At 40.2% G+C, this 23796-nt stretch overlaps 2 protein-coding genes across 2 annotated transcripts; one reads left to right on the forward strand and one right to left on the reverse strand.

Annotated features, from left to right (window-relative positions):
- Positions 1-3843: 3843 nt before the first annotated feature.
- On the forward strand, positions 3844-5563 carry LOC104113461 (pathogenesis-related protein STH-21-like). The gene is made up of 3 exons (XM_009623629.1): positions 3844-3917; positions 4765-5026; positions 5540-5563. The coding sequence occupies exons 1-3, from the start codon at positions 3844-3846 to the stop codon at positions 5561-5563; spliced, it is 360 nt and encodes a 119-aa protein (XP_009621924.1).
- Positions 5564-6099: 536 nt separating this feature from the next.
- On the reverse strand, positions 6100-6525 carry LOC104113460 (E3 ubiquitin-protein ligase MPSR1-like). Its single transcript, XM_009623627.1, has one exon. The coding sequence runs from the start codon at positions 6523-6525 to the stop codon at positions 6100-6102; it is 426 nt and encodes a 141-aa protein (XP_009621922.1).
- Between the last annotated feature and the right edge of the window lie 17271 nt (positions 6526-23796).

Raw genomic sequence — 23796 nt, forward strand, 5'->3', positions numbered from 1 at the left:
CTTTTACTCTAATCCTAGACATATTCTTCCATATATGAGAATCAGCTGAACTGAATCTTTTGCTCACCGAATGAGCTCTTTTAAAGGTGGCCCATAGGAAAGGCTGAGTTATGAATCTCCACCATCTTTTGATGTTAAGAGTGTCAATGATATCCTCCATTTTCCTGACATCAGTTCCACCTTCATCTTTAGGAAGACAAAGATTGTTCCATGAAGTCTAATGATATTTATTTCTACCTTCGTTAGACCCCCAAAAGAACTTAGCAAAGTGTTTCTCCATGATCTTAGTAATTCCTTTAGGAGGGTTCATAGCAGGCAACATATAAGTGGGAAGAGACTGGAGGACATGTTTAATCAAGATCATTCTCCCCCTAGGAGACATCATATTGCAATGTCATCTATTGAGATTTTTGATAATTTTAGAGAACATTCCATCAAAGAGATTGTTAGTATATCTCCCATAATATATAGGGCATCCCAGATAGATAAATGGGAAAGACTTGTCCATAAAACCAGTAGCATTTCTAATTCTAGCATGAGGAGCAGTGATAAAGAAACTCTTGTCATTGTTAACTTTCTAACATGATACCTTTTCATATTTGTCAATAACCTTCTTGATGAGACTGATAGTGATATTGTTAACTCCACGAAAAATTATAATATCATCCGCATAAGCTAAATGGTTAATGATTAGACCTTTGTGATCCATACTGAAAGGAGTAAAGCTAATAAAATCATTCAGCTCATTGAGAGATCTAGAAAGAACCTCAGCTCCAATAATAAATAAAGAAGGAGATAAAGAATCTCCTTGTTTGAGGCCCTGTGAAGATGTGAAGAAACTAGTTCTTGCCCCATTAATAATAATGGAGTACCAGACTCCCTGTACAAGCCCTCAGATAAGATCAATCCAATTTTCAGAGAAGCCAAACTTCCTCATTACTACCATCAGGAAGGTTCATGAAATGTTGTCATAGGCTTTCGCCATATCAAGCTTTATAAGTATATTGCCTCCTATGTTCTTCTTGTTCACAACTTGAGCAATCTCCTGTGCTAGAAGAATATTTTCAGTAATCAGTCTTCCTTTGACAAAACCACTCTGATTTTCATAGATGAGCTTCCCTACGATAGGATCCATTCTTCTAGTTAGGATTTTGAAAATAATCTTGGCGGTAAATTTACTCAAACTAATAGGTCTTAAATTCGAGAAACTACTAGGAGAGTCCACTTTAGGTATAAGTGCAGGACATGTTTGTGAAAAGAACTTAGTAAGTCTCCTACCATTGAAGACATCCTGAACAAATTCTGTAATATCATCCTTAATGATATCTCAATATATTTGAAAGAATTTTCCATTGTAACCATTCGGCCCAGCTGAACTAGAAGGACTCATACTGAATACAACATATTTAATCTCTTCAATGATAGCAATGACAGTAAAATTTTATTATCTTTAGCATTGATGAACTGAGGAATACAATTGATGATATCTTGATCCCATAAATGGTGTTTGATATTGAAGAACTGTTGAAAATGGTGAACAATTGCTTGCCAATATTAGCATCTCCTTCAATCCACTGATAATTCTATGAAGCTGCAGTCTTCTTCTTCTATATCTTATGGTGCTATGAAAATATTTATTATTAGTGTCACCTTCTCCAAACCAATTCACCTTAGCTTTCTGCCTGAGAATGGCATCCTGCATCCCCATCCATCTAATATATTCTGCTTGACCTCTATTCAAATCAGCTCTAGAATGACCATTACTATTATTGAGATCAATTTGCTCGAGATCTTGCATTTTATTTTCCCAAAACTGGACTTGTTCAAAGTCATTGTCAATGTCTTCTTTAGACCAATGAGTTAGTATTCTGCAAAGCATTTTAAGCTTTTGTTGTAACCTCCACAAAGGGTTACCATGAACCTGATTACTCCATACTTCTTCTAGTACCTGCAAAAAGATGGTTGGTCAGTCCAAAAATCAAGAAACTCAAAATATTTCATCCCTTGTTGATTTTGATCATGATAGTGAATAAGTAAAGGCCTATGATCATACCCAGTTCTAGCCAAATGATTGACTATATTGTTTTGAAATATCTGAGACCATTGGTCATTAATAAAAACTCGGTCGAGCCTCTTCCAGATTCTTCTTCTAGATTCCCAATTGTTACACCATGTATATTTTGGCCCAACAAAACCCAAATATATCACACCACAGTTATCCATACAAGTATTGAATTCAAATCTTTTGAAATCGCCCCCAATACACCATGAACCATTCACCCGGAGATGAGTACTCTCTAGACTACTCCATAGTTCTCTCCTTTCTTCTGGGGTGCATTTAGCATACACTGTTGTGAGATAGAGATCACTATTAGCACGCCCATAATGAATTTAATGGTGATCTGCTGATCATTGTTATTAAAAATAATGGTCATGTTGTTGCCTGACCAACTGATCCAAATCTGTCCAATAGTATTGGAAATACAGTGGTGATAGCCAAGGAATCTCCTGCACCTCTCAATTTGATTGATACTGGCAAAAGGTTCCAAGATAGCAACAAGTTCCACCTTATAGATGGTAATCGGCTTTTTTTAGCCTTGGTAAGGCTTTTTTGGTATTGACTCCTCTAATGTTCCAAAATATAGCACTTATCATGGAAATATTAGGGTAATTAGCATGAGTTTCCTCCTTTAGGAGGTATAGTATCTTTGCTTTTGTTCTTTTTTTTCTTTCTTCTTCCCTTTTTCTTTGCCTCCTATGACCTTGAAAGAACCATCTTTTGATTCTATTTGCAATTAGTCATCCAGTATCATGACAGTCACCCTATTAGGGGAGGTCACTTCAATTTGTTAGTTTGTGATATGCTTGTCCTGTTTCGAATTGGATTCAACATTGAGATCGACTACCACATCAATTCGAGGGATATTTCTAATCTCAGATGGTATGCTAGTTGATTCATTGACGTAGTCTTTCCATGTATGATCTTTCTTTTCTGCTTATCTTTCCTCTTGATCTCCATTTTCTTATATAGATTCATAACAGTCTTCTTTAGTTTCACTGTGATTTAGAATTCCATTGCCTTCATTATTGCTCCAATTTCTGACTAAGTTGTCATGACTTTGAACTTCCTCCTCGTTATTGTTGCTCTGCTGACTCTGTTTATCCTTGATATCAACATGTTCACTTCCCTGATCCAGTTCTTGTAGAGCCATTGTTATCTCTTTGCTACTCTTCTTGCCCTTATTTGTAACTTCTGAAGGATTAAACATAGGCTTGAAGATAACTTTACACTTCTTCTTAGGAAGTTTCTTCTGCTTGTGCTTCTTAAGCTTTCTGTTGGTTCTATCTTTGATATTGTTTGATGGCCCTTGAATGACATTCTTCAGCTCAACATCATTCTTTTGCCACGACTAGCCCTTAGCTATATCTGCACTAGCTTGAGCATTGTCTTTAGCAATGTCCTTTTCAGATACATCAAGATTGTTCTATCTTTTGTTGCCCTTTGCCTCTCCATTCTGAATTCTGAGTTTTCATAGCTTTATGTGCTTCCAATTCTTTAGCTTTAGTAGCTTTCATCCTTTCTAAAGCTTTACAATTGATCATATTATGCCCCAACTTTCTACAAAACTTACAGTATTTTGGAACACCTTCAAATTCTAGTTTTTGCACAAAACCTTTTTGAGGAGCATTCTCGTATATTTGCCCCACATAAACAGATTCTGGTTGGTCTTTTAGAAGGTCGATTTCAATTCTAACCTTTGCCATGTTTGGCCTAGTCCTACCTCTGGTAGATAAGTCCATCTCAAGAGGTGTACCAATTGACCTCACAACTTGTTTAACATAATGCCAAGTGTGCATATGGAAAGGAAGTCTAGGAAGAAGAACCCATACCGGAGCAATTGGCAGGTCTTCTTCAGGTTTAAAATCAGGGGACCATTTTTGCAGTCACATTTGTTGTCCTTCAATTTCAATGACCCTTCTAAACCAAACGGTATTGAAGTCTTCTTCATCGGTGAAGTCAAGAAAAATATTATACTTGTAAAAAACCTATTTTTTGTTGATCCCTTAATTGAAATCAACTCCTTGAATTTTGACCTAATTCTGTCAATTTGGGGTCGTGGCTTGAGAAATTTCCCAACAATGGTAAGTTTGCACTCTTCTGATGCCTTGAAAAGCATCGCCCGGCATCCCATTGTGAGTGGTGTGGGTAGAAACAACGGATTCTCTGCCATGGCGATTTGGGAGAATCGGCACATTCGAGGAAGAAGTGATGACTTTTGTAGCATAAGATAATTTTCCATCTGTAAGTTCGGTAGACTGGTTCGCAGTTGGGTTTAGAGCAGTTTCACCTTCCAGATGAGCCGGAAAGGCACCGTCCGGCCTGTCCATTGACTGGAGCGTGTAGGAAACTCGCGTTTAGAAAGTAGCCGTTATGTGTCTTTCAGAGAGAGAGAGAGAGAGAGAGAGAGAGAGAGAGAGAGAGAGAGAGAGATACCAAACCAACTCTCAACTTACCAAACCAATTCCTCCCTAAGTTCATTTATTTCTTTTCATATTTTTGACTATTTTATTTTCCGACTTAAACTCAGTGCCTCTGACTTAGCTCCTTATTTAGTCATATTTTGATTGATACATAGTTCAGAAGAAGATTCTTTTATGTCTCATGATTATGTGAATTTTACGAAAATAAATTTAAGAGGCCTCTTAATCTTAATATAGTTTGGATTTAGGCCACTATAGCCGTTGAGCCGCCTCTGAGTACAGGATCCATGTTGTTGACGACAAGAACTTGGTGACCAAGTGTTCAGTGATCGAAGGAGATGTTGTTGGAGACAAACTGGAATCCATTTCCTATGATAGCAAATTCGAAGCAACTGGAAATGGAGGGTGTATTTGCAAGACACCAAGTGAGTACCAGACAAAGGGTGATTATGTATTTAAGGAAGAAGAACACAATGAAGGCAAAGATAAAGCCATGGAACTTTTCAAGGCTGTTGAAAACTACCTTCTTGCTAATCCTTTCCAGGTTTGACATGGCCGCAGAGGCGGATCTAGGATTTGAAGGTAGCGGGTTCCACAATTTTCTTTAATGTACACCTATAACTAATATAGAGTTTGTTCGGAACGTTTATTCGGTTTATTTTTTTTAGTTTATTCGGGCAATTTAATAGGTATTTTTATTTGCAAATATAAAAATTACATCTTTTTCCCATGCCCTACTTGTGGGATTTCACTGGGTATATTATTGTTGTATGAAAATTACATCTTATAAATCAAGAAACAAATGTAATTAACATTTTAAAAAAGGAATTACACCTTTATTATTAATAATTTGGGTGGGAAAACCCCCAAATTGGGAATAAAGATGAAAAACTTAGGATCACATACTTTGCCACCTTCTACAGTGAATTTAGAGAGCTTTTTGGTAAGTCAAAGGTAATTGTTCAGAAATTTGACAATCTTTTTCTTCAAGTCTGTTTTCTTAACGGATCATAGCGCAACTTTCAGTCTTTTTCATGAATTTCTCTAACATTGACAGGTTACTGTTCAGGCTGATATCTAGATCTAATCAATGGAATGAGGTATTTTTTCAAGAACTAAAGTTTCAGCCCCATGATAAGTTTGTTTGTTTCAATCCATTAGACTAGCCTGTCATCATAAGTTTGTTTCCACCAAAGAAAGGCTAATATAGTCTATCCAATAGGAGAGATATTAGCATAAGTAATTTAATTAATCCTTTACAAAAACAAAGTCTGATTTGCTTCACTTGAAATTCTAGACTATCATCGACATGAATTAAGTGCAATAATCATATAGAAAGTGAACATCAAATGGAAGAGCTTATTTGGTATCATGAATAAAATGTACTCGATCATAATAACAAATATCAAATGTACCAAAAAAAACATAAAGATAATGCAAGTGAGTTTTTGGAATTATCAACTTGTTCAAAGTGTTATATTCAACTCAGCTTTCTTAATACATCAATTATTGTACAAGTGTTGTAGTCTCAAAAATAAAGACGATCCAACTAATTTAGGAGTCTAATACATGAGCGGTTGGCATCTCATAGAGACATATAGGGCAACGATAACTCTTCTATAACCAGGTCGTAATGCATTCGCCATAAAACATGTGAGAGCAAGGCATGCACAAAATCTTCTTGTCCTTCCCAAACTCTTCAAAACAGATGACACAATCATCATTTATACGTTCATCTTCATCGATCTCCATTCTCTCTGACAGCTCCATGATTAATGACTTACGAGCAGGTACCATCCCATTGAAGCGCGTTGACAATCCTTCCAACAAACTCCTCTCATCAGAATAATGGTCAATGACTAAAGTTAAAGAAACGAACACCTTCAAGATTCGGCAACCTTTGTTAGACTCATCATCAACAATTTCACGTACTTTGCCTATCATATCACGGATGACAACGTGGCGATAATTCCGATCAAACTCCTCACCCCAGTTGTTGAGATTTGATTGCATGACACTGTAGAACATGTCATATGACAACATGTATAAAAAAGGGGGCAGTGTGAGATCACGAAATGATTTGATATGGATTCGCTCTCCTTGGAATTGTGCAGGTTCATGGGGTGCAGGTTCATAGTATGAAGGTGAAATTGAATGGCTAAAATGGGTAAAGAAGAAGGAGAAATAATATTATTACTCCTATCGTTATTGATTGGTGATACTTGTTGCCGAATTAGGAGGCCTCCAATCGAGCAGGGATGGTTGTATTCGATTTCAGACTCCATATTCAAAAGATTTGAGATGGGAAACCTAGCAAGTGGTCGATCACTTCTCAACCTAGCTACTCTCTATATATAAACTAGAAGCAAATCCTAGACCAACTCAGCTTTGGATTCCATTGTTTGCTTAATTGTGCCCCAAGTACCACCAACAAAATTCTGTCCCAAGTAACACCCAAAATATTGTGCCCCAAGTAAATCGGAATCCCTTTTCCCTTAATTGGAACAAGGATTAGTTGAAATTAATTAATTATTATTATTATTATTAATTTCTTTTAAAAAAGAATTTTACTTGAGCAATTTTTTATGACGATATATATATATATGTGTATGTACGGTCAAAACCGATTCTCAGTCATAAAAATTGGTCGAGACGATGACGTCTCGATCGAAGGGTATCCACATGACGAGCTCGGACAAATTCCGAAGTAGGAGTGTCGAGCTATAAGACCAATCGACGATAAAATTCGGTATCATTATCGAGCCCATATCCAAACCGAACTACGAGGAAACACCAACCAACAAAGACCCCGAATATCGATGCCCTAAGGCAGAATCGAGCTCAAACCAAGACCGTGGGTTCGATCTAATACCGAGCTCGAGCCAGTGTCAAGCTCGCAGGCAAGAGTCGTTACAACCGCACCTAGGGAGAGAATCTTGGCGAGAACCGAGGAAGAGACAAACCATCATGGGTCCTCAACTATATGCATTATTTTATTATGTTGTTATAGATAAAGCAGTGACCCTCTATTATAAAGGGGGACACCCTTGTAAGCTATAGGAAGACAGATTGCAATAGACACATTCTTTTTCTAACATACATTGAGATTTCTTTGTGATTGTTTTGTCTCAATTCATTCAGTTTTCCTGTTCATCATTCCCATTTTATAGCAAAAATATTGGTATTGTTATTTTTGTATCAAAGAAATTTGCGTATCCTTAGCACCATACCTAAATTTAACGTTATCCGATTTTTTGGGTAAACAGTTTGGCGCCTACCGTGGGGCTAAGGGTAACAGCGATTGTTTGATATAAATCTACAGTACACTCTAGCTTACAACTTCAAATCAGCTATGGCTCTACCTATCGACCTCGAAGCCGGCCTTCAAGATGAAACCAACAACTTGGCGCCCGGGGCCGGAAGGCTACCTGACAATGGCAACGAGGCTCGGATCGAAGAACCCAAAATTTGAGCCGAAGTACCATTGGATATCAATTTACAAATAGCTCTGGAAGTGAATCAGCGTTCTGAACCAGAAAGAAGCGTTCAGGGCGGTGCTAGACCCATAGCCCGAGACACCCACAGCACGGGAAAAATCGGGGTCAGCTTGCGTATGATTTTTGAAATGCTACAAGCCCAACAAGCAGTGATAGCTCAGTTGCAGAGCCAAACTCATATGCAAAGTATGCCGTACTCCAATCCACTTCTTCGAGAAGTCACCCCCAGAACGGAGCCCGCCATAGTGAAATCAAACGAGCAAGAATCAGGGACCGCTCCTGAAATTGGTAAATTACTCGAGGAACTCACAAACGAGTCGATGCTAACGACAAAAAAGTGGAAACGTATAATGCTAGGGTCGATCAAATTCCAGGGGCTCCGCCAATGATAAAAGGGCTTGATTCGAAAAAATTCATACAAAAGCCTTTTCCCTCGAGCGCGGCCCCCAAACCAATCCCCAAATAATTTCGTATGCCCGAAATTCCCAAATATAACGGTACAACCGATCCTAACGAATATGTCACCTCCTACACATGTGCCATCAAAGGCAAAGATTTGGAGGATGATGAGATCGAATCCGTGTTGTTGAAAAAGTTCGGAGAGACCCTCGCAAAGGGAGCAATGATCTGGTATCACAACTTGCCACCAAATTCCATTGATTTTTTTGCCATGTTAGCAGATTCGTTCGTAAAAGTACATGTTGGTGCCATAAAGGTTGCAACAAGGAAATCGGACCTCTTCAAAGTAAAACAAAGGTGTAATGAAATGTTGAGGGAGTTCGTATCCCGATTTCAAATAGAACGTATGGATTTGCCACCGGTCACAGACGATTGGGCCGTGCAAGCTTTCACCCAAGGGTTGAATGGGCTAAGTTCGACAGCATCACATCGGCTAAAACAAAATTTGATCGAGTACCCAGCAATAACTTGGGTAGACGTATACAACCGGAATCAATCAAAAATCAGGGTCGAGGATGATCAATTGGGAGCTTCGTATGGACCCGTGCATCAGAACCACACAACCACTAAAAACCAGAGGGAAATCAACAGAGAACAAAGGTCGAACAGAGACCGATATCAACCGTACGTCACAGATCAGATGAACAACGGTTCAGCACGCGATACAGTTCGGAATAACCAAAGGACTGATCGAGGGCAAATTTCTCTGGGACTTATGAGCAAGAGCGACTTTGATAAATATGCCGATCCTGTAGAAGTCCCTCGATTATGGGAATATAACTTCAACATTGATGCATCCTCCATCGTATCGGCCATCGGATGCATCGAAGATGCCAGATTGCCTCGACCCATGCAGACCGATCCTGCCCAAAGGAATCCCAATCAAATGTGCGAATATCATGACACCCATGGCCACAGAACGGAAGATTGCAGGCAATTAAGAGAGGAAGTAGCCCGCTTATTTAACAAAGGGCACCTTTGGGAATTTCTGAGTGATAGGGCGAAGAACCATTTTAAGAACAAGGACTTCGGTAAACAAAATGAGCTAGAAGAACCGCAACACGTCATTCACATGATCATCGGCGGCGTCGATACCCCTCAGGGACCAATGCTTAAACGCACTAAAACATCGATAGTGAGGGAAAAGCGATCTCGAACTCAAGATTACACACCCATATGGGCTTTGTCTTTCAATGATGAAGATGCAGAGGGAATCATCCAACCCTATAACGATGCCTTGGTAATATCCGTACTCATGAATAAAACTAAAATTAAGCGTGTGTTAATTGATCCAGGTAGCTCGGCCAATATCATCAGATCGAGGGTCGTAGAACAGCTCGGCCTGCAAGATCAGGTCATACCTACAACTCTGGTTCTAAACAGATTCAATATGGCATGTGAAACCACCAAAGGCGAGATTACACTATCGATAAACGTGGCCGGAACCATCCAGGAAACAAAGTTTCACGTGATCGAAGGCGATATGAGATATAACGCCCTTTTCGGAAGGCCGTGGATCCACATCATGAGAGCTGTACCCTCGACCCTACACCAGGTCCTCAAATTCCCAACATCGAGAGGTGTCAAAATAGTGTATGGAGAACAACCAGCCGCAAAGGAAATGTTCTTCGTCGAGGAGCAGAGCGCCAAATAGCAATCACAGACATCGGTTTCGACCCAGCCAGGTAAGCAGAACATTGAAGAAGATGACGATCAATGGATCCCTCGATCCTTCGTGACCCCCGATAATTCCGATGCCACCAAATCAACAATTGAGGAACTGGAGCAAATCATACTGATCGAACACTGGCCCGAACAAAAGGTATACCTAGGAACGGGTTTGAGCCCCGAACTCAGGAAGAAACTCATTCAATTTCTTATCGATAACATCGACTGTTTTTCCTGATCCCATTTAGATATAACAGGGTCCCACCGGACATAACAACACATCGGCTGAGCTTGGCCCCTAGGTTCAGAACGGCGAAGCAAAAAAGAAGACCCCAATCGGAGGTAAAACACGCATTCATAAAAGATGAGGTAACCAAACTTCTCAAAATAGGGTCCATTCGAGAGGTGAAATACCCCGAATGGTTAGCCAATATGGTTGTAGTGCCTAAAAAGGGGAACAAACTTAGAATGTGTGTGGACTATAAGGACTTGAACAAAGCATGCACCAAAGATTCCTTTCCACTGCCCAACATCGATCGCATGATCGATGCCACGGCCGTCCACGAGATCCTCACCTTTCTCAACGCCTTTTCCGGGTATAATCAAATTCAGATGAACCCGGACGACCAAGAAAAGACTTCATTTGTGACCAGATATGGAACATATTGTTATAATGTAATGCCCTTCGGGCTAAAAATGCAGGAGCTACTTATCAACGCCTAGTAAATAAAATATTCAAAGAACAAATAGGTAAATCGATGGAAGATATGCTAGTTAAGTCCCTGCGCGCAGAGGACCATTTGGCCTATCTGCAGGAAACGTTCGAGATTCTGAGAAAATACAACATGAAGCTCAACCCCAAAAAATATGCTTTCGGGGTGAGTTCGGGCAAGTTCCTCGGCTTCATGGTATCAAATCGGGGAATTGAGATTAACCCCGACAAAATAAAGGCCATCGAAAACATCACCATCGTGGACGGCGTGGAAGCTGTACAAAGGTTAACGGGAATAATTGCAGCCTTAGGCCGGTTCATTTCAAGATCATCAGATCGAAGTCACAAATTTTTCTCTCTACTCAAAGAAGAACGACTTCGCTTGGACACTGGAATGCCAACAAGCGTTACAGGAATTGAAACGATATCTATCGAGCCCACCACTGCTTCACACTCCAAAAACCGAAGAAAAACTATACTTGTACTTGGCGGTATCGGAAGTCGCCGTAAGCAGTGTGCTAGTTCGAGAAGAGCAAGGTATGCAATTTCCCGTTTATTACGTAATTCAGACCTTAGGAGAAGCGGAAACGAGGTATCCGCACTTAGAAAAATTGGCACTTGCGCTGGTAAGCGCCTCTAGAAAGTTAAGGCCGTACTTTCAATGTCACCCCATAAGCGTATTAACCACTTGCCCACTTCGTAATATTTTACATAGGCCCGAATTATCAGGCCGATTGGCCAAATGGGCCATCGAACTCAGTGGGTACGATATCGAATATCAACCCCGTACGGCCATCAAGTCTCAAATTTTAGCAGACTTAGTGGCTGACTTCACGCCAACCCTTGTACCCGAAGTCGAAAAAGAACTCCTGTTGAAATCAGGTATATCGTCGGGGGTATGGATCATTTTTACGGACGGTGCTTCGAATGTAAAGGGGTCCAGACTAGGCATAGTTTTGAAACCCCCCACGGGTAACATTATTAGGAAAGCTATAAAAACTATCAGGCTAACTAACAACGAGGCCGAGTATGAAGCCATGATTGCAGGTCTCGAGCTGGCTAGACACTTGGGAGCAGAGGTCATTGAGGTTAATTATGACTCTTTGCTGGTGGTGAGTCATGTAAACAAAACCTTCGAAGTCCGAGAAGGTAGGATGCAAAGTTATTTGGACAAACTGCTTATCACTTTGCACCATTTCAAACAATGGACTCTACGGCATGTTCCACGAGAATGGAATAATGAGGCCGATGCTCTTGCGAATTTGGGATCGTCGGTCGAAGTAGATGATTTGAGCTCGGGGACTGTCATTCAACTTTCAAGATCAGTAATCGAAGATGGGCACGCCGAGATAAATTCTACTAGCTTAACCTGGGATTGGAGAAACAAGTATATTGAATACTTAAAAAATGGAAAGCTCCCATCGGACCATAATGATTCTAGGACCCTACGGGCTAAAGCTGCTCGATTTACGTTGGCCACAGACGGAACACTATATCGAAGGACATTCAACGGACCGATGGTAGTATGCTTGGGTCCGGGAGATACCCATTATATCCTCCGGGAAGTGCACAAGGGCACTTGTGGGAATCACTCCGGTGCCGACACATTAGTTCAAAAAATGATCAGAGCGGGGTATTATTGGATCGATATGGGCAAGGATGCGAAAGAATTTGTTCGTAAATGTGATAAATGTCAAAGGTTTGTGCCAATGATCCATCAACCTGGAGAGCAACTTCACTCGGTCCTATCCCCATGGCCGTTCATGAAATGGGGAATGGACATCGTCGGCCCTCTGCCATCGACCCTAGGTAAAGCCAAATTCATTTTATTTATGACTGACTATTTTTCTACATGGGTTGAAGCGCAGGCGTTCTAGAAAATAAGAGAGAAAGAAGTTATAAACTTTATTTGGGATCATATCATATGCCGATTCGGGATACCCGCCGAAATATTATGCGACAATGGGAAGCAATTCGTGGGCAGCAAAGTCACAAAATTCTTCGAAGATCACAAAATAAGAAGGATACTATCAACGCCATACCACCCCGGTGGGAACGGACAGGCCGAATCAACAAACAAGACTATTCTTCAAAACCTGAAGAAGAGGTTGAACGACGCTAAGGGAAAATGGAGAGAAATTCTGCCCGAAGTCCTTTGGGCATACCGAACAACGTCAAAATCTAGTACGGGGGCAACCCCATTCTCCCTAGTAAATGGTTCTGAAGCATTGATACCAGTCGAAGTCGGTGAACCTAGTACCAGATTTCGATTCATGAAGGAAGAATCAAATAACGAGGCTATGAACACCAGCCTTGAATTATCGGACGAAGGATGAAAAGCTACCCTCATCCGATTGGCCGCCCAAAAGCAACGAATTGAAAGGTATTATAATCGAAGAACTAAGCTCCGCCATTTCAAACCCAGGGACTTAGTATTAAGAAAAGTCACCATCAATATCCTGAATCCAAACGAAGGAAAATTAGGACCAAATTGCGAAGGACCATATCAGGTGCTCGAGAACGTCGGAAAAGAATCGTACAGGCTCGACATCATAAACGGCAAGCAGCTATCAAGCAGTTGGAATGTATCACATCTAAAACGGTACTACTGCTAAGGTAGAACCTTTCCATATTCATTTAACTGACCCCTGCAGAAGTCCGAACAAGAGCTGAGGTGGATCTTTCGCTTAAAAGCACGTGTTGCACTCTTTTTCCCTTAGACCGGTTTTTATCCCAAATGAGTTTTTTGACAAGGTTTTTAATGAGGCAACCATCGATCGTGCTGCACTTTTAAAACAGTATCCGAGGCCTTTTCCAATCGACCTCGGATTCCGGGGGGCATCAGGCCCTTAAATACATCGAGTTCAGATGCAAGAAAGTCATTTCACAACAATAGGGTTCCATCAGGAAAAATTGTAAGAGCCAAATGGTCAAAACGAACCATGCTCATGTAGATTGGCCCAAGCATAGGCGCAAAACATGAACACATGTACAATGACTTGAGATTTATTGTGCAACCAGAATTAACACTCACTCGATCATTATGCCTACAGGCTACAATATCTCGAGTTCGAAATATTCACTCGACTATTAAGCCTACGGGCTACTGTTATTCCGAGTTCGAAGCAAGCGCTCACTCGACCATTACGCCTACGGGCTATAATATCTCGAGTTCGAAATATTCACTCGACTATTAAGCCTACGGGCTGCTGTTATTCCGAGTTCGAAGCAAGCACTCACTCGACCATTACGCCTACGGGCTACAATATCTCGAGTTCGAAATATTCACTCGACTATTAAGCCTACGGGCTACTATTATTCCGAGTTCGAAGCAAGCGCTCACTCGACCATTACGCCTATAGGCTACAATATCTCGAGTTTGAAATATTCACTCGACTATTAATCCTACGAGCTACTTTTATTCCGAGTTCGAAGCAAGCGCTCACTCGACCATTACGCCTACAGGCTACAATATCTCGAGTTCGAAATATTCACTCGACTGTTAAGCCTACGGGCTACTGTTATTCCGAGTTCGAAGCAAGTGCTCACTCGATCATTACCCTTACGGGCTACAATATCTTGAGTTCGAAATATTCACTCGACTATTAAGCCTACGGGCGAGGTTTATTCTGAGTTCGAGCAAACACTCACTCGACCATTACGCCTACGGGCCACATTATCTCGAGGTTGAAACATTCACTCGACGGATAATAAGCTACTTTTACTCTGAGTTTACGTTAACTCAACTATTACATTACACCTACGGATCATGTTTCTTCAAAGTTTGAATCATCGACTCAACTAGCAAACCTGAGGGCTACATCACTTCAAATCTGATTGATTAGAGAGACTAAAAGGTCAACATTTGATTAAAAGTTTTCACAAAACAAAAACAAGTCGACCTTGTTATATATATATATACAAAATTGCCTACGTGATTAATTTACAGACATGAAGAAACTAAGCTTCCCGGTCGAGCTCTTCCCCATCCTCGGATCCGCTTTTGCTACCATCATCATCATCATCATTAGAAGCCAAGGCTTCAGCTTCCGCATCGAACTCTTTTGCCTTTTTTATCTCTTCGGTAAGGTCGAAAACTCGAGCGTGTATCTCCTCGAGGGTCTCCCTCCGAGACCTTCACTTAGCAAGTTCGGCAATCCAATGAGCTCGAGCGTCGGCGGTATTCGCCGCTTCCCGGGCCTCCATCTGAGCAGCCTCAGCATCAGCCCGATATACAGCAATGGACTTAACCGCCAAGACTTTCGATGACTCAACCTCTGCCTTAGCCTCAACAAGTCGGGTTTCAAGCTCATCGATCTTCTTAGCTTGTACCGACCCCTTTTGCTTGACATTTCAAAGATGAACGTAGGCCGATAACAATCTTGTCAAGATGGTTTTTTTTTCTGTAGCCAGGCAGTCGATGGTCTCCTTCCACCGATTGAATTCAGCTCGGATTTGATCGACTTCTTCTCGAAGTAGCCCGATCTTTTCGATCTTTTGATGCAACTGAGACAATGAAGGGTTAACTTTCACAGTTGAGTCAGACCCATACTTTAACAGAACGAGGCTCGCCTGCTTATCAAGCTCGACCTCTTCTTCACGGACCTTAGCCAAATCCGCTTGGAGATCCTTTATAACCTCGTCCTTTTGGCTGCAAAGAAGCCGCATGGCATCTCTCTCACTTGAGACCTTCTGGAGCTCGGCCTCACACTGGCTAAGATCGACTTAAAACCTACCGATGGCGTGCACAGTAAAAAGAAAAAAAAACACAAGTCAAGTATGGAAAAGAACAAAGAAACCAAGTGTGGAAGAATCATTACCCGAGTAATAAAGATTTGAGCCTCCTCTAATAAAAGAGAAGCGTCACCGATATCGGAAACATCGTCGACTCCAGTAAAGAAATCCCTAAAAGGGTCCCCTGCACCAGAGCCTGCGCCGATGTTGGGAGTCTTCAATTCTCGAGCTTCCTTTAACGCCTCCTCAGAAAAAGATGGAAGAGAAGGCGAATGACCCATTGTCATAACCCCGAGTAAATCACTCGGAGTACTCCAGTAGAGACTTAGGTCTTCGGAAACAACCCCTACAGGCACATCCGCCATCGGTTCGGGAGCTCTAGCAGTCTCGATGGCCTCCGTAGATAGGATTACCAAAGCCGAGGAGTTATCTTCTTCTTCTTCTTCTTCTTCTCTCAGTTGTTGGACCGAGTCAATCGGAAGGGCAATTGCTTTTCTCCTCATCCTTCGAGTTTTGGGCTTGGGGTCCTCTGACCGAGAGGAAGATCTTCGCTTCTTATCTTTCCCCTGTTTAGGGACCAGGGACTTGTTTCCTTCTTCACCGTTCAAAGGCCTCAAAGCGGCGTCCCTAGTTACGCCTGCACAAAAGGAAATCGTTAACAAATAGAACGCAAAGAATACTTCGAAGGAAACAAAAAGCAAACCTCACCATGGTTCTTGGCCTCCCATCTACCTTTTGCCAAATCATGCCAAGCGCGTTCGGCATAAGAGGAGGTTGAGGCTAACATCCAAACCCAGTCCTCGAGGTCAGGCACCGCTTGAGGCATCCAAGGGGCAGCTGAATATCAGGGAAAGACATCAGAAAAAATCAGAAAGGGACATGAAAGGCGAACAAGAATCACTTACGGTCGAAATTCCATTCTTCGGGGAACGACATCTTCTCTTCCGGAATAAGATCACGGGTCCTCACTCGAATATAACGACCCATCCAACCCCAATCCTTATCTTCATCGATGCTCGACATCAAAGCCTTCGATGCCCGACGATGAAGTCTGATTAGTCCTCAAAATATCTGAGGCCGGTACAATCGTATGAGATGGTTTAGAGAAAAATCCAACCCCCCGGCTTTGATAGAGAAGAAGCGCAATATGATCACTATACGTCATAAAGAGGGATGAATTTGACCGAGGGTGACCTGATATCTTTTGCAGAAATCAATAATCACTGGGTCGACGGGTCCCAATGTGAAGGGGTAAGTATAAACGCATAAAAACCCCTCCACATGAGTGGTGACGCTCTCATCGGAGGATGGAATTTGCAACACAACCTCGGGACCCCAGTTGCAGTCTTTTTTGACGGCATCGAGGTGATCCTCCGTTATAGAGCACGTATACATCGATAGGTGCTCACATCGACCCAGAACGGATGAAGGGTTCTCCACCTTAAAATCGGTCTTCAAAGTGTACGGGCCAGGAACATAGTCGTGAATGGACGGCTCCACCGGCGCCTTATCATCAAACGGCCGTGAGGAAGAAGCTTTCTCCTTCTGAGGTACGGTTTTGGAAGTTTTCGCCATTGATATGAGAGGAAAGAATGCAAAAGAAGGTGAAAAAACGGATGGCACCAAACTCTGGTATGGGCTGCCCTGAAGCGGCAAAATAGAGAGGATAAATAAGAGAATTTAGAAGAAGAGGAAGCGCAAAAGTGGTAAAGGTTATATGGAAAGACTATTTATAGACTAAGGCATGACGGTTCAGTATCAGCGGTGGCCGACCACCGTCTGACACACATTAAATGCCTCGGTAAAATTGAGCTGATGGGACAGCTATCACATACGTCATGATCGGGATCGATAGAAACGTCAGCATAAATTTGATCGAGCCGTAGGGAAATCATATCGTTTCTCACCACATCCTTTCCGAGAAACGAGGGGACTATCTGTGTACGGTCAAAACCGATTCTCAGTCATAAAAATTGGTCGAGACAATGACGTCTCGATCGAAGGGTATCCACATGACGAGCTCGGACAAATTCCGAAGTAGGAGCGTCGAGCTATAAGACCAATCGACGACAAAACTCGGTATCATTATCGAGCCCATATCCAAACCGAACTACGAGGAAACACCAACCAACAAAGACCCCGAATATCGATGCCCCAAGGCAAAATCGAGCTCAAACCAAGACCGTGGGTTCGATCTAATACCGAGCTCGAGCCAGTGTCAAGCTCGCAGACAAGAGTCGTTACAACCGCACCTAGGGAGAGAATCTTGGCGAGAACCGAGGAAGAGACAAATCATCATGGGTCCTCAACTATATGCATTATTTTATTATGTTGTTATAGATAAAGCAGTGACCCTCTATTATAAAAGGGGACACCCTTGTAAGCTAAAGGAAGACAGATTGCAATAGACACATCCTTTTTCTAACATACATTGAGATTTCTTTGTGCTTGTTTTGTCTCAATTCATTCAGTTTTCCTGTTCATCATTCCCATTTTATAGCAAAAATATTGGTATTGTTATTTTTGTATCAAAGAAATTTGCGTATCCTTAGAACCATACCTAAATTTAACGTTATCCGATTTTTCGGGTAAACAATATATATATACCCAGTCAATTGATCGTGTCTCTATTAATTGTTCGTATAATACTAGAAACATGGGTATAATTTCCGCTAGAGACCACATAAATAATAGATCGATCAAGGCAAGAGATATATACTTCTGAAGCCATCAATTAAGACTATGAACATGTCAAGACATGTTTACGGTGATACAAATATGACATTAAGATAAAATAAAAGATCTAAAGCTGAAGTGTTTTCCAATTATAGAAAGTTTGACGTTATTTTTTAAATAAAGCAGCAAAAAGAAATTGTAATATATGAAATGGAACAAATTAAAGGGACAACATAATTAGAATTGACAACTGAAAATGCTTTTTTGTTTTTAAAAAAATATAAATTCCAACTTTAATTGGACTACTACGTTAATCGATTCTTCAAGCAAGCTCCTTGTTTTTGTAAAATATTGTTAAGTTACGTTCCTTCATGATGAGAGGATTTTATCCATATCTATCTATCTATTTATATCTATATTATTATTATAGCACGAATAATTTATACTAAATATTGGACGCCAAAAAAATGCTAAAATATTAGTTGACTTTTATAACCTTAAATATTTGTATAATTTAAGGATGTAATTGTAAATCACCTAAGACTGAAATTCTTTTTCGATTTAAATTACATATACACTGAACCTTTTGGGTCAAATCATTAACCACTTCTTGTTGGACAATTTGGGATTTTATCGTTAGCCTACTTCTTTTTGGACAACATTAATATACTTTGTTCAATTATTCTTCTCCGATTTGTATGAGATTTAAATTTATTCCATGAATCCATATAGAAAAAAATTCAATCACGAATATTTCATTCTAAATATTGAACGACGAAAATATCTCCAAAATATTAATAAATTTTTATGCCCTTCCAAAGATAATTATTTCTTTAAAAAATAGAATATCAGATAAATTAGTAATGTAACGACTCGACCAGTCGTTTTGAGCCCTAGCGCGTCGTTCAACAGTTTGAGGCCACGGGTAGCATCACTTCAGGTATTATGACTTGCACGCGTGGTCGGAATTGAAATTTCAGAAGTTCAGAGTTGATTTGGAAAGAAAATTCTTATTTCAGAAGCTTTAAGTTGGAAGAATTGACTAAAGTTGGATTTTTGAGTAAACGATATCGAATTGGGATTTGAAGGTTCTAACAGGTTCGTATGATGATTTCAGACTTGGGCGTATGTCCGTATCAGGTTTTGGATAACCCGTGAGTGTTTCGGCACCTATTGTGGAAGTTAGCATTTTGGAAGAATTCCATAAATTTGGGTTGAAGTGCATTTCAAGGTTATCGATGTCTGTTTAGGATTCCGAGTATGAGAATAGCTCCGTATGGTGATTCTGGAATTGGGAGCGCGTCCAGAAGTGTATTTGCCGGTCCGTAGGTCATTTTGGAGTCATTTGGCTAAAGCTAAAAATTTGAAGGTTTTTGAGAAGTTTGATCGGAAATGGTCTTTTTGATATCGGGGTCGGATTCCGATTCCGGAAGTTGGAGTAGGTCTGTAATGTCAAATCTGACTTGTGTGCAAAATTTGTGATCAATCGTACGTGATTTAATAGGTTCCGGAATTGAATGTAGAAGTTTGAAGTTCTAAAGTTCATTAAGCTTGAATTGGGGTGCGATTCATGATTTCGATATTGTTTGATGTGATTTGAGGCCTCGAGCAAGTTTGTGTTATGTTATGGGACTGATTGGTATGATTGGACGGGATCCCGTGGGCCTCGGGTGTTTCGGGGTGGTTTCGGATCATTTTAGGCTGTTTTGCAATAGCTGATGTTGGTGTCTGCTGTTGTTCTTCGCGTTCGCGAGGATCCTCCCGCGTTCGCGAAGAAGGATTTGGCTTCTGGGATTTTGTTCTTCTCGTTCGCGAAGAAGAAAATCTCTGTTCCGTAGGTCTAACTTCAGTGGCTCATATCTCACAATCTATAAGGAATTTGGAGATGATCTAAAAATAAAAATTATAGCTCTTTGTGTCTAGTTTTCAGAAAGGCAAACCATTTAGCATTTGGATTTGTGTACACAAGGTTATGTCTGGTATACTACAGGCTGTCCGGGAAGATGAAGAAATTTGTATTTCACAGGGCTGACTTTGACTGCTTATATCTCAAAATTTAAAAGGAGTTGGAAGATGATAAACATATAAAAGTTATAGCCCTTAATGTCTAATTTCCATAAAGTCAAACCATTCATGATTTGGAGTTTTGTACAAAAGGTTATGACCATTATACTAGAGGCTGTCTAAGAAGAGTTTGAAAATGGCTTCTGAGAATTTTGTTCATTGCAAACATGATGGGAGGCTCACAAATGCGATGAAGGTTTGCCTGGGCAGTGTATAAGTTTAAAAAAATGGGTTTGGCTCATTTCCTCCATAGGAGCCGACCTAGGAGCGATTTTAGACCTCCATTTTCATCATTTATGTCAAGCTAAGTGATTCCTACCTATTGCAAGTTAAATACTTAGTTTATATACGAATTTAGGCATGAAAATTCATGGAAATTAGTAGAAATTTGGGGTTTGAAGAAAAACCTAGAAATTGGTATTTTGGATTTTAACCATGAAAATTACTATGGGATTGGATGGAAATGGTATATTTGAGTTCTTGAGATTATGGATAACGTTTTCATCCGAATATTTTCGGAATCCGGGCACGTGGTCCCGGGGTGAATTTTAGGAATATTACTATTCTGGATAGGATAATTTATTTAATAGACGAATTTCAAATTTTTGAGCATATATTAATTATCTTGTATAATATTTGGATAGCTTCGGATTTTTCGGCGTTGAATCGAGAATTTTAAGCGACGCGGTAATCGAAAAATGGACCTTGAGAAGAGGTAAGTCTCTTGTCTAATCTTGTGAGGGGAAAATTACCCCATAGGTAATTAAATTAATAATTATTGCTAATTATGGGGACTACGTACGCATGAGGTGACGAGAGTCCGTACGTAGCAACTATTAATGCTAACGTCGGGGTAGTTTAGGACTCAAAGCATGAATTACTTGTGTAAATTGTATCCTTTATTTAATTACATTATTTCATATATATCGTAAATTTTTAGTAAGAGATAGTAAAAGATAAAAATCTCATATGCTTATTTCTGTTTGAATTAATTAATTGTTAAAAGATAGTTGTTCATCCTCTCGAATATATCTAATAATAAATATACTCTCATTCTAGAGGTACATAAGAAAATATACTCCTTTCTTGTGGAGTGAGCCGAATGCCTCTGCAGGATAGATGCATCTATGGATCATGTCGCACGTTCCTCAGCAGTGTACACGACACTCTGGATCGGGCCGAACGACCTCGGCAGAAATCGTGCTTAATAATAATAATTACATGATACTTTGATTGTTTATTTCAGCTTGTGAAGCTAATTGAAATTTGGAAATTATTGGAATTTAAAGAATTTATTTATCTCTGTTTGTTAAGAAAATTATTGTTATTTCTGTAAATGAGGCTAATTGATAAAATGGAAATTTATTGGAATTGAAGGAATTTAATTACTTCTGTTGGTTCAATAAAATTATTGTTAACTTTGTGAATCACGTTGATACAAATATTTCTTTTTTCATGATTATTTAATATTATTGACCTATAGTGAGTGTCAAAGTCAGCTATCTCGTCTCTACCTCTTCGAGATTAGGCTTGATACTTACTCGGTACACGTTGTTTTCGTACTCATGCTGCACTTGCTGCATATTTTATTGTGCGGGTACATATTTATCTAGCGACCTTGTGGGCGCAGAGGTGTGGTTAATAATTGTGGGGACATAGGTGAGCTGCATTCTGTATTACGATCCGAAGGCAACAAAGTCTCCTTCAGAAATATTATATTTTCCTGTCTAATTTGTATTCTGGACAGATACTGTATTTTATTTTTAATTCCCTAGTAAATTCTCATGCACTTGTGATACCTAGTTTTGGGATGATTATGGGTTGCACTGTATTAGAAATTTTTACAGATATTATTACGTATTTTGTAAACTTCATCTTCTACTATTTAATTGAGAGGAACAACTATGACTTCAAAAATATTAAAATAAGAATTTATTTAATATTTATTGTTGGCTTGTCTGACAGAGTGTCCGGCGCCATCACGACCTTTATGGATTTTGGGTCATGACAACATGGTATCAGAACACTAGGTTCACTTAGGTCTCACGAGTCATGAACAAGTCTAGTAGAGTCGTGCCGATCGGTACGGAGACGTCTGTACTTATCTTCGAGAGGTTATAGGCCTGTTTGGAATACTTCCCTTTTTGATTCCTCATCGTGTGATTTGATTCCTTTGAGGCTTATGCCTTTATTTCCTTCCTACTCAATCTTATGCGACATGAAGCACTTGTTATAAATTGGGGATCGAGGAAATTTTTAATGGTACTACAGATGTAGTACAAGATGCTTCTCCCTGTGTAATTAATCGGGCTATTTTCGTCTCCTTGCGAAAGGCCGCTCTGTCATTTCAAATTAAGTATCAGTACTACCTAAGGTTTTGAGATTTGGCATTGATTGTTATGACAATTCGTGCGTTGTTATCGCACAATGTTTATGATATGGTAAAATGCCCATCTATGTGTCAGGGCAGTAAACGACTTGAAAGAAGGTTTTCTTAGTACATGATTAAGAGGTTCCATGTTTTAATTCCAGCAGAGAAAAGGCAATCGGACTATGAATGTTCAGGTTTGGGGTTGATGGAGTAACGAAGCTTGATATTTTCGAGTGTGGTAGAGTTCTCAATTTTGATGTGGTGTCATTGCCTTGTAAAATGCGTTAAGGTTTGCCGGTGTTATGGTTTTCTTCAACTCGCCTTCACGACGGGGTGTTAGCAATTGGTATAGGGCAAGCAGTCGTTAGAGATCACAGTGTGCAGTGATTCAGTATCAAAGCAGCGTTCCTAGTATTGATGTCTCGAGAAGGATGATCGTCGTAAAGGTTTAAAACTGGTAACGAGCTATTGGTTCAAGTGCTACAGAAATGGATTTTTAGTTAAGGCAACAACTGGGCAGCGAAGGATGAGAAAGGACATGTGGTAGGTGTCGTGTGGTGGTTACGTTCCTAGGAGGCCAAGTGTGAGAAACAGGAGTCGAGTAGTTGCTTAAAGAAGAGTGGCAAGGTAGCATATGAGTTACGTGGTAGGATAACTACATGGCTTGAGGAAAGTTTGAAATGATTTGGGATTTAGGATGGACAGTGACTAGGTCTATGGACTTAAGTTGTAATATTAGCTGCTATATTGAGGAAGATTGGATACAACAGGAGGGAGTTGCTTGATATGAAGAAGGATAAAACATGAATTTGGATTGGAATGTATTGTCGCACCTTTAGTTGACGTTCATGAGGAGTGAACAGACTAGTGCAGCTGGTGAATTAGCTCGGACTCGGGATGATCTACTGATTTTGTAGTATTTGCACCCAGTGCAGTGGCGTTGGAATATGTCGGCATGTAATTTCCACAGGTGGGTTATCTCATGTTAGCAGGTTAGCGGCTGCGTGGTATTGACGAAGCTTTTGCGAAGAATTCTACTGGCTACCCGGTAAGAGATTTAATATGTAAATATGGCCAGTGGTTCGGAATGTTTATTAAAGGTTAATAGAAGGATTTCGAGAAATTTGGCAAGT

The sequence above is a fragment of the Nicotiana tomentosiformis genome, chromosome 9 (genome assembly GCF_000390325.3).
Source record: "Nicotiana tomentosiformis chromosome 9, ASM39032v3, whole genome shotgun sequence".
Taxonomy (NCBI): Eukaryota; Viridiplantae; Streptophyta; class Magnoliopsida; order Solanales; family Solanaceae; genus Nicotiana; species Nicotiana tomentosiformis.

What these genes read in the sequence shown, in the direction of transcription:
- LOC104113461 (XM_009623629.1), top strand. Translation starts at nt 3,844, where the DNA reads ATGCCAAGTGTGCATATGGAAAGGAAGTCTAGGAAGAAGAACCCATAC. An exon ending in AATTGGCAGGTCTTCTTCAG is followed by an intron (nt 3,918 to 4,764) that starts GTTTAAAATCAG and finishes CTCTGAGTACAG; the next exon opens with GATCCATGTTGTTGACGACA. An exon ending in TTCTTGCTAATCCTTTCCAG is followed by an intron (nt 5,027 to 5,539) that starts GTTTGACATGGC and finishes TAACATTGACAG; the next exon opens with GTTACTGTTCAGGCTGATAT.
- LOC104113460 (XM_009623627.1), bottom strand. Translation starts at nt 6,525, where the DNA reads ATGTTGTCATATGACATGTTCTACAGTGTCATGCAATCAAATCTCAAC.